Genomic DNA, 12,094 nt, shown 5'->3' on the forward strand with positions numbered 1-12,094 from the left:
AGATGAAATCTTTTTTTTTTTTTTTAAGTGACTTTGGCAGCAGTTTCTGGATTTGAGAATGTCATCAAACACTTCTACAGGCCCACACAGCGGGACTTAAGAAGAACAATGACCAGTAGTCATACAACAGATTATTCTGAGATACACAGCACTTTCATCAAGGAACAAATACATAACTGATGCATGCTGCCTGCTTAGCTGGTATCTCAGTGGAAAAGAGGCTTTTTGTCATGGAAGTCACTCACATAATGTCCCCTGTACAGGAATGTAGTCAGAAGGAAATGAGGACGTTTTTAAAAAGTGATTTATGATCTAGAACCCCAAATAATAACTTTTGAATCATCAAATAGGAAAACTTTCTTAGACTATAAATTTATATAAGGTGGCCATTTCTACTCAAGCCCCAAATATTTTCAGGGCCAATCTCTGAGGCATATCAATCATGTCATGAATAAAATGCCTCAGGGCTGACCTTGCCATTAGGACTCAGGGTCTCCAAGGCCAGGGTGAATGTGTCACAGTAGTTTTTTAAAGGGGAAAAGAAAACAAACAAAAATCTGACATTTAATTTCAGCAAGTAAAATGCACTGGCTCTTTTCACTTTTCTCCCCACTGCTAACTTCAAAGTGTTTGTTGAGATTTTATCTGAATGGAACAAAAGTGATAGATTTGTATACTGGGTTAGGTACATGCTATTTCCTTCCTTCCTTCCACCCTCCATCCCTCTTTCTTTCCTTTTTTCTTTCTTTTCTTTCTCTCTCTTCTTTCTTTCTTTCTTAAAATAATGACTTATTTATTTAAGGAATCTCTACACACAATGTGGGGCTCAAACTCAGGACCCCAAGATCAAGAGTCACACACTCCACCTAACAGTGGAGTACATGCTATTTCTAAAACTGGCAGATGAGCTGAAAGACAGGATTACATTTAAAGAATATTCAGACAACACTCTGTTTTCTATCTTATTTCATCCATGTACTTGAGGAACATCTGTGCCTATCTAGGTACTTACTACTCACACGTAAGGCGAAGAAGGTGGCTCTTACCTTCACATGTCTCTGTCTCAGTCCTGAACACGTACCCGGGGGGGCATGTGCAGCTGTAACTCCCAGGCGTGTTTCTGCATAGGCCATTGTCACAGAGCAGTCTGTTGACCAAGCACTCATCAATGTCTGCAAGCAACCATTGGAAGACAGGAGATACAAATGGGGAAATGGACAGCTCGGCGACCAACAAGGTTTTATTTTTATTTGTTTTTTTTCCTTGATTTCATCTCTCCTTTTAGAAAATTAGTATACTTATAGTCCAAGTATAGTTGACATACAATATTATATGAGTTTCAGGTCTGTAACACAGTGATTCAATACTTATATACATTATGCAATGCTCACCATGGTAAGTGTAGGAACCATCTGTCCCCAGCCATACAAAGTTCTTACAATATTGAATGTATTCCCTATGCTGTACTTTTCATCCCCACGACTTATTTATTTTATAACTGGAAGCTGGCACTTCTTAATCCACTTTGCCTATATCACCCATCTGCCCACCACTCTTAGTCTTTTTATGCCCAAGGCACATTCCTTGATCTTAAGCAAAATATATTTGGTTTTACTCATATGGGACATTCCTATACTGGTAGCTACTGTGAAAATGTTTTGAAGTCCCTGGAATGAAAATACACACACACACACACACACACACACACTATGTATTTTAAAGCACCGACAAAATATATAAAAAAATAAACTGACTACCTATATATTTATATGTATTAAAAAATAACATGATTTCTAAAAAATTTTTCTGATTAAAATTATAATAAAATACATTAAATGGCAGCTAAAGAAAAGGTGTTTACTACTCTTTATGCATTGTGTTTTTACTTCAGAAAAAAGTCATTTTTAATGGGAAATTAATGACCTATTTTGTATATTCCTTTAGCGGTCCAGAACAGCCTAGAAAATATCTACAGCTTAGGTTTAAGAAGCTCACACTGAATTTTACCTTCTTATCCACATTTATTTTTGCAAGTGTAGTTAATAACAGAAAGAAAAATTGTAGTTCGGAGAGAAAAGTTCCTTCAACTTACACTTTTAGACTTGTAAATAATAATTGTTCCTTATACCAAACAAGATATACAATATATGTTGTGAAAATTTGGAAAACAGATTAGAAAAATATTTGCTATGATACCATCAGCTCTGATAAACATTATTTTTTTGGTGTTTTATCTGATTTTTTTCCTTTGGGTGTTATGTTTTTGCTCTAATTCTGAATCTTGATTTTTAAAAACCTTATATTTTAAACATTACTGTAAATTTCCCCATGATTTTTGCATTAAGTGTCTCTATCACAAATTATTTACCCACTAGTGAATAACCCACATGCTATGGGTTAAATTGTGTCCCTCAAAAAAAGTTATGTTGAAGAAATAACGTGACCTTATTTGGAAATAGCAATGTTTTAGAAGTAATTAAGTTAAAATGACATCATTAGGGTAAAAAGTAATCCCATATGATTGCTGTCCATAAAAAAGGGGAAATGAAATGATGTGAGACAACAGGAAGATGATGTGAAAATACATAGGGAAAAGATGGACATGTGACCGCAGTGATGTATCTACAAGCCAAAGAACATCAGGATTGCAAACAAAGACCAGAGGCTAGATGAGGGTAGGAGGAATCCTCTCCCAGAGCCATAAGAGCACAGCCCTCAGGAAGCCTTGATTTTAGACTTCTGGCTTTACAACTGTGAGACAAGACATTTCTTTTGCTTTAAGCAACTCAAATTTTTGTATGTTGTTAAGGCAACCCTAGCAAATTAAAACTGAAAATTGCCTTCATTTACATTTGTAAAATGTAGTTTTAATTCTTATCAAAACTATGCATATACCTACTTTAAAAAGTGAAGGAGCACCACAAACCATGTCCAGTTTATAGATGCTCACTGAATCTCCCTGTTTTCAGTAGGGTGCCTGTGTGCTCAACTGCACTTGGGAATTATGCTGGAAGCAACTTTGCTTCTGGTAAATATAAGCTAGCTGGTTTACATATTTTTATGAATTTCAATAATCTTCCCCCGTGAGTATCAAAATCTATTGTAAGTACATGACATTTAATACAGCTCTTTCCATCTATCTGTATGTATGTCTTCAACTCAAGATCACATGAATATACTCAATAAAAGCCAGTACCATAAGTACAGAAAAACGTATTTCTTTCTAATTATAATCATCAATACTTGATGTAAGAGTCATCAATGGTTAGTAACAATTATTACATATGATGGATTAAAAACATTCATTTTTTAAAAGTGGACTCAAGTGCTCTATGAGAAAGCCTAAATTCTTTACAAATTCTTGAATATATGAACTATATACTTGAGTTTTTCCAAACATTCTTTTATAAATTACAAAAAGAAAAACCGATCTCAGTGATCATGTTTGGATAAGTTATAGCAACTAGCTGTTTCCTTTTAAGTCAAACTTTCCTCAACCTGTAATACTTTATTTTCTTAACTTCTTATTACCCACACTACTCTATTAGCTCTGAAGTCCATTTCTTAGTGAAAAACTACAGGATTAAGATACATGCAGAAATACAACAGGCTAAAAATTGGGTATGCATCCATTCATTTGGGATAAGAATGGTTTAAATAGGGCGCCTGGGTGGCTCAGTGGGTTAAGCCGCTGCCTTCGGCTCAGGTCATGATCTCGGGGGCCTGGGATCGAGTTCCGCATCGGGCTCTCTGCTCAGCAGGGAGCCTGCTTCCCTCTCTCTCTCTCTCTGCCTGCCTCTCTGTCTACTTGTGATCTCTCTCTGTCAAATAAATAAATAAAAATCTTTAAAAAAAAAAAAAAGAATGGTTTAAATACTAAGTTATGCCACTAAAAACTTTGTTACTGTGTAACAGAATTGGGTGGGATTCCAGTATTTTTATCTCTTGGTACTAAGAAAGAAACAAGGGAAACCGTAAGATCTGCAGTTTTATTCACTTATTTGTATTTTGATTTCTCTTATAATTCATGAAATTAAACTATACACAATACTCTTCTATAAATATAGCAACTTACCAATACAGTTTCTTCCAGAGACATCTGGTTCATAGCCACTGTTGCAATTACAACGGTAACTACCACGTAAATTTTCACAAATTCCATTGGCACATATATCGGGATCCAAAGCACATTCATTGATATCTGCATTAAATGTTGAAAGTTTAATGCTCACAGAAATTTTACTGTTTGTTGATACATGCAGGCCTAATAAAGACCATTCAACATATTAAGTGTTTACCTCTGCAAACCTACAATCTATCTGTCTTTCAGAAAGGGAAAGGAAAGGAAAATAAGGAATAAGAGAATAAAACTGAGGGATACAGGACAATTCTTGGTAAGTTAAAAGAAAAATGAAGGGAACTGGCAGAAATTCAAAGGACTAACCTGTGTAATGTTCCTGTATTTATAATAAAATTAATAAAGAAATTTATAGGCTGTTGGCTCAAAATCCAAAGAAAAACTTAACTGGATAGGTATTATAACCATCTAATTAAAAGACAAACATTTACTAGGGTGCCCTGTATAATTTTATGGTCCCCAAAGGCACAGAATATTTCTATTTTATTATCATTTTTTACAGTCAACTAAGTAATATGATACTTAATAAACATTTCTCATTGTTGATAAGTTGAAATTAATGGAGAGGACAGTTCAAACGTGAGTGCTTGAGAACACAATGTTTGGCAATGAGCCACGAACCGGACAACTCTGTCAACCAGGGGCAGCAAGACTTGCAGAATGATGCACTTATATGAGCATCTAGCAGTTCCAACAAGGGGCTGGCTCTGCTTGGGTGATGGTATGGAGAGGAGGTGAGCAAAAACAAATGTTGGTCACCATGCTCAAATTTTAATCCTAACAACTGTTTTCTAGAATCTGGAGACCTTAAAATACTCTAGAAATGTCAGCTATTTCATTTTGGGGAGAAACATCTGTGTAACAGTTTGTTTATTCTGGTTTTTGATGTTCATCATAAAGTTACAATACTGCTGTCAACTCAACTGTAATGTGTCTAAAATCTCAAACATGAAAAGAGAAGAAAATATACGTAAAGTGAAGACTAACAGTACCCTACAGTTAAAAAAACACAAAAGAAACTATATGTATATACTATACATATAGTATAGAACTTAGAGTAAACATATAGCAAACTTCTACATATAGTAGAAGAACTTTAAAGTTATAGACACATATTTATTTAATATTCAAGGTTTCATGGTTGAATTTTGTGTATCATATTACTAAGTTTTATTAAGATAAGAAAATGTCAGTGAATTTCACTTCCTTAAACATAGAAACATCTCAGAATTTTTAAACATAAATAATCTGAACTTATTTTTAGGGTAGTAAATCCCAAACATAATCCATTTCAAGTATCTCTTAAAGATTTTTTTAAATCATGTCAGCACCATTATTTAATATTTTTCTTTAAAATGACTCACTTTTTTTTAAACCTAAATACCAACTTCAGTCTCTTTTTAAGCAGTAGTACCCGCAAAATTATGGGTGTAGCTTGATAGGGACATTTTCAACTATATATATTTAACAGATATATATTTATCTATTAGGAAAAATGTACAAGTACATACCACTTAATAAACATAGCTTATAATCACTGTTCTAAGAGACAATTTATCTTATTATTTTATGCTGATATATTTTTAAAATATTAAATACATTCATATTCATTCTATAATTACTATAAGAGTGAGAACCAAACAGAGTTACCTCTTCCATCCACAGTGATCCCTACTCCACTACTACAAAGACCATGGAATTCAGCTAGAAGACAAGACAAAACAAAACAGAACAAAACAAAAAACACATAAATTTAAAACTCCAAACTCTATCTCTCCATACATGAGTCACTTACCTCACTCCAAAAGTATTCTGAAGAAAAATTACTAGCAAATAATTTTTAAAATGAAAAAGTAATTACTCTTTTCTAGCATGTAATTATTGTAACAATTTCAAAATCACAAGCATAAAAAATTAGTGATTATCACTCTGAATACAGTTAAAACACTGATAAAGGTTACAAATATTTTCTATGTATGGAAACTTTTAAAAAAACCCAAATTGCATTGTAGAGAATGTTTTTTAATATTTTTTGTCTCAATAACAAAACTATAATAAACAATGCTTGGTATAAGAGCATTTACCATGTGTCTAGTATTATTCTAGCATTTTACATCTAATAATTTATTTTATCCTCCCAATATTAGGAACTGGATAATTATTTTATTGAAGTGTAGGTGATACACAATATTACATTAATTTTCGGTGTACAACATTGTGACTGGACAATTTGATACATTCTGTTGTGCTCATCACAAGTGCAGCAAGGATTCCTCACCACACAACACAGTTAAAACAGCACTGACTGTATTCCCTATGCTGTGCCTTCATCCATGTAACTTACTGATTCCATAACTGGAAGGCTATACCTACCACTCTCCTTCATCCATTTGGCTTAACCTTTACCCCCTCCCATCCATTAGTTTGTTCTCTGTATTTATGGTTCTGCTTTGACTTCTGTTTCTTTATTTGTTTTGTTTTTTAGCTTTCACATATAAATGAACCCATATGGCATTCATCTTTGTCTGACTTATTTCACTTAGCATCATACCCTCTAGGTCCATCCTAGCTATTGCAAATGGCAAGATTTCATTTTTTTTCGTAGCTGAATAATATTCACAAACCAGATACCATTAGTTCCCCTCTCTGACACCTGAGAAAATTGGAACACAGATGGAAGTGACTTGTCCCAGGTCATAGAAGGTTAAGTGGGGAAAGGCTTGGATCCTCTACATTGCATCATATACATTTCATGTTAATATTCCATTTAAATATAGACTATTATATATTTTTTCTCATAGAGACTATTAAACATTTTTTCTCAGTTATGTGGATACACCACATTTATTCAAACAATCTCTTAATGATGAAATCAGGTTTGTCCAACTTTTATAACAATTATAAGAATAATACGAAATTTAAATTTATCACTAAGTTAATCTCTTAGTAAAACTGCTCAGAATTTATGTCTCTTTTTAAGGCTTCTGCTAGTTTTCCTCTTCCTACATGTCCCAGGTTAGCCTTCGATCAGCAGTATGAGAGAGTACCCTTATGGGCAAAAGCAATATAATAAACAAAAATGATGTCTTTATTTTTTTTTAAATTTTTTATTTCTTTTCAGCATAACAGTGTTCATTGTTTTTGCACCGCACCCAGTGCTCCAAATGATGTCTTATTTTAACTTTCTTTCAAGTTGAGCACATTCTCTCATGTGGTTCTCTACCATTTGCATTTGTGCCTTGTGAAATCTTGTTTGTGTGCATTGCACTTTGTTCTATAGATGATTTCAACTTTCCTTACAGATTAATGCAAATTCCTTATAAATTAAGGAACATGTTTTTCCAAGTTACATGTGTATTTTAGTGTCTGGTTTCTGCTCTGAAGCCCTCCATTATTACAAAATAACAAAAAAGTTAATATATTTGATCTACAAGAGGATTATTTTGTAAGGTCTAGCACAGGGAGCTAACTTCGTATTTTCTCTAATATTTATCAACAATATTTGTTACTTATTTCAATCTTTCCTCACTGACCTAAATGGCATCTTTATTGTACCCAACATTCCCATTTAAAGTCACATCTGTTCCTAGATTCCAGGTTTTATTAGTTCACTCATCATTTTATCTAGTCTTTATACTTCTTTGATAACATGCACAATTGACGTCAATATTTTTAAAAGAGTTCCTATATGAACTCTTTTTTCAAAAAAATATCATGCTCAGTTCCTTCCAGAAGAACTCTAGTGCTTTGCTAAGATTTGAACAATTCACTTATGATTTTCAACAGAATTACAAGCCATTTCTCTTTGCTAGAATGCATTTCTTCCACCCTCTACCTGGAATGTTCTTTTTTTAAAAAAAAAATATTTTATTTATTTATTAGACAGAGAGGGAGAGAGATCATAAGTAGGCAGAGAGGCCGGCAGAGAGAGAGATGGGGAAGCAGGCTCCCTGCTGAGCAGAGAGCCTGACGCAGGACTCTATCCCAGGACCCTGAGATCATGACCTGAGCTGAAGGCAGAGGCTTAACCCACTGAGCCACCCAGGTGCCCACCTGGAATGTTCTTAAGCCTTTTTTCAAGACCAAACTGAGCAGAAGCCCACCCCCACCGCCAGCCCCCTGAAGTCCTCCCAGCTTCCCCAGACCACTTATTGCTTCTTCCTCTGTGCTCTCCAGTTCTGTTTCTGTCCCTCTTAAGGCACTAACCATAGTAACCTGTAGTTTATACATTTGCCTGCCTATGCTCTCAACTATTCCCCATTTGAAAGAAAAAAAGAGATTGTGTTTATTCTTGAATCCCTACTATACTTACACAAATTCAGTACAGATTTGTAAAAATATGAATAACCAAGAGTCAGAACAGTCAAAGAAATAGACCATGCAATCTGCCTGTATTTGTGAATAAATTAGTAAAAATGTTCATTACTTGCTGGAACTACTGACAGACTGCAGCCTTAGACTATGCTTTGGCAAGATGAAAAATAAATAAAATCAGGCTGTTGTGAATTTAACATAACCTTGAAAATAATAGTGGATTTTAGGCTATTCACCTTCCCAATGATCAGAAACAGTGAGGCTAAGGAATAGACGTAAGAAATCCGTTCTAACAATCCTAATTAGGTCAGCAAATACTTTCTTCTATTCCCTGTGTGTATTCTGCCCAGGGATCATAGGTAACTACAGGTCAAATCTCATCATATGCCTCAAATACCAACACAGATTTGGAATTCTTCAACAGAAAACAGAGCCGATGTACTCTTTGGCCAAATATTTAACGTTACCTTTCCAGATTCTTTACCAGATGTGAAACTGGCAAATGGGGGCTACCTGAATTTTTAGCAGGGCAGGGCTGGCAGGGCTCCCCAAAACCGTAGTCAGGATTGGCACAGCAGCATTCGGACTTGGTCACCGCGCCCGGAAAAGGACGGACACACACTCCCTTCTTGATCCCACCATAGCACGTACTGCGCATGTGAGTATCTAAAAGGAGGGAGAAGAATAGTAATTTGAGATGCTGCTACAGATAAAGGGATTTCAAAACCGAGGGCTTCTTTTAACCTAAGTGGCTACTAGATGGGAAGTTTCTGGAGGGCTCCTGACACTTTTCTTCTTCTTTGTATCTTTAGCATATAACAGTGCTCAGAAATCAACAAATGTGTACTGTCGACAATTCTTTTTTTTTTTTTCCTTTTCCTCCACAAAGTTTTATGCACTAAACAAGCATTCATTATCACACTTACCCCCCAGGCCTTTTACAGAAGCAGGTATAACACCACCATTATAAACATCACTTCGAGCTCATATCACTGGCTACCCAATACTCAAAACGACACATTTTATTTCTATTTTGGAAATTCTCAGGAACAACAAAATGAAGTGAAGTAAACAACCTTGAGAGGACACTGCTTGGTCATGAGATTTTTTTTTTTTTTTAAAGATTTTATTTATTTATTTGACAGAGAGAAATCACAAGTAGGCAGAGAGGCAGGCAGAGAGAGAGAGGAGGAAGCAGGCTCCCTGCTGAGCAGAAAGCCCGATGTGGGGCTCGAACCCAGGACCTGGGATCATGACCTGAGCCGAAGGCAGCGGCTCAACCCACTGAGCCACCCAGGCGCCCCGGTCATGAGATTTCTTACTTCACTTTCTGAGTTAGAGGGCCTTTCTTGTCAACCCCCAGCTGACTACTGTGAACTAAGTTTTAATCTCAGACTCTCAAAACCCAGTTATAAAAATAATAGCCACTGCTTGTGTCTTTAGCCTTGCATTAGTTGCTTTACAGACATCATCCCGTTGAACATTCTCATTAACAGGTCCATAGGACAGTGATCATTATCCGCACTTTGCTGATGAGGAAGGCAAGGTTCAGAGGGATTCTTTAAGTAGCTCCAAGTTCTAGACTACCCAGTGCCCAAGCTGGAGTTCATACTCAGGCTGTGGGACTCCTAAAGCTCTTCCTCTTCCTGCTGTGTGTCCCTAAGAAGCATATTCGGCTTAGGCTCTCACTCTGAATTCTCATAAAATATGCTACAACTTTATGAGACAGTAAATGGTGAACTATAAAAAACACAGATCACCAGAGAGGCCAGAGAAGCAGCATAGCTTTTAAACACTACACTGACAAAGTTATTCAAAACTTGTTGGAAATAATTTTATCTACTTATTACACAGAGTAACCCACTGTGTCACCTACTGCTTTCTTATGATCTGGTGATGTTTGTCATTAAACAGTGAGATTTATAGCTGTACCAGACGATGAGATATGTGAACGCTCATATGGAAGAAGACATGAAATTTACCACAACAATCCTCCAGAGAGGACATGTCCCCTTCTGCCTCTGCTGAGATGGAGTTTAGCAAAGTCAGCTCTGAGTTACACATAAGAATAGGACATGACTCAAAGACAAATATGCACAAATAGAATATAGTTTGATTTACAATATGATTTTTGTGAGTAACTAGGATAACATCTATTATCTCAGAAGGCATCAGAGATGGTCAAAATTTTTTCTATGTACATGTTGAGAAGATAATACAGTTTTTAGAAGCAAGATGATAAAAAGCCAATGGTACTCACTGGTGGAGAGAGACAAATTACGTATTGTTCTGGGTTACAGATTATCTAAATTGTTTAGAATACCCAACACCAGAAAAGCAAAGTAACTACCTTTGCTTTTACAAAGTGGCTACCTATGTGTAAGTTTCGGGGACAGGGATTGTCCTGGGCTCTGGTCCCTGTGGGATGGACCTTATGTAAAATATTTAACACTTGCCTCATCCATTAAATAAGGATAGAGTTTACATAATAAATGAGAGTTGTCTGTTAAGCACTAAGCACAGTGTGTAAGACATACAGGAAATACTCAAAAAACATGGTGACTACCTTATTTTTCTCTTCTATTTTTAATGAGGACAGTCAACCTTTTCCTGTTAAAAGGTATCAGACTGGAACTCTAGTTCATAATAACTAAAACTAACTGCTCACGGGTGAACAGGGTAGGAGGAATCCAAAGCTCCATCACATAAATGTTTTGATGAGGACCTGGACCAAAATGCTGCTGAGCTGTATGTTTTCCATGTTATCGAATTCCTTCTTCACTCTTACTTAAAGAATAGAATTTTTTAAAGGATTTTCTCAGATTCTACACACCACTGGTAAAGTGTGTTTGGATGCAAAATGTTAATTACATTTTATTCTTTCTTTAGTGTCAACTTTTCTTTATTGCCTAAAATAGCAACTCTTAAGACTATGCCTTAGATATGATGCTGCTATTCTAATAAAACAGTAGCAACTGTAAGAGCTAACTTATTGGGCATGCTCTAAATGCTAGACACCATTCAAAGCTTTATACAAGTAAGTCTAATATTAACTTATTTAATTGTCAAAAAACTAATGAGGCAAGGAGGTAAAGAGAGGTAATATATCTTGCCTAAGGCCACAGAGCTAATAAAGAGCACAATTAGGACAAAGAAAATTAACCTTTTAACTAAGAGAAATGTCAAACAGTATTGATAAAGATGTCAAAATACTCCTCAGCTAATTTAAGAGGATGTTAAAAAGGAAACTTCAGCTGAAATCCCAAGGTAATAAATATCAAATAACAAGGTGAATTTTGAGACTACATCCTGAAGGAAGTGGATATGGAAATGACTTGCCAGGTCTTGAAAACCCTCCCAATTAAGAGAAAATTTTTTGAGCAGGAATTTTTTTGGCATGAGCTGGATTATGAGTTCGGAATGCTCCTATCCTCACCACTGGTCTGAAGAGAAGAGCTTCACAGGGAGCAGGTTACAAGTTTTGTGTGTCCAACAGCTCTGCCCAAGACACCTACAGGCAAAAGTGAGTGGCTGCTATTCCTACTGGAGGGGCAGGTGATATCCACCTCTATTTGTAAGGTGAACGGGGCAAAGGATGGTGTGTCTTTTGGATTAGATGTGGGCCACACAAAGAGAAAGGAT

At 35.7% G+C, this 12,094-nt stretch overlaps 1 protein-coding gene across 1 annotated transcript in view; it reads right to left on the minus strand.

Moving 5' to 3' along the window:
• Positions 1-12,094, minus strand: part of FBN2 (fibrillin 2) — a 251,941-nt gene that overhangs the window by 90,613 nt on the left and 149,234 nt on the right. Inside the window, exons 16-19 of the mRNA XM_047730648.1 lie at positions 8,966-9,118; positions 5,789-5,842; positions 4,076-4,201; positions 1,047-1,172 (exon numbers count right to left, since the gene is read on the minus strand). Of these exons, the coding sequence (XP_047586604.1) occupies positions 1,047-1,172; positions 4,076-4,201; positions 5,789-5,842; positions 8,966-9,118 (459 nt within the window). The remainder of the gene's footprint in view (positions 1-1,046; positions 1,173-4,075; positions 4,202-5,788; positions 5,843-8,965; positions 9,119-12,094) is intronic.

The sequence above is a fragment of the Lutra lutra genome, chromosome 5, assembly GCF_902655055.1.
Source record: "Lutra lutra chromosome 5, mLutLut1.2, whole genome shotgun sequence".
Lineage (NCBI taxonomy): Eukaryota > Metazoa > Chordata > Mammalia > Carnivora > Mustelidae > Lutra > Lutra lutra.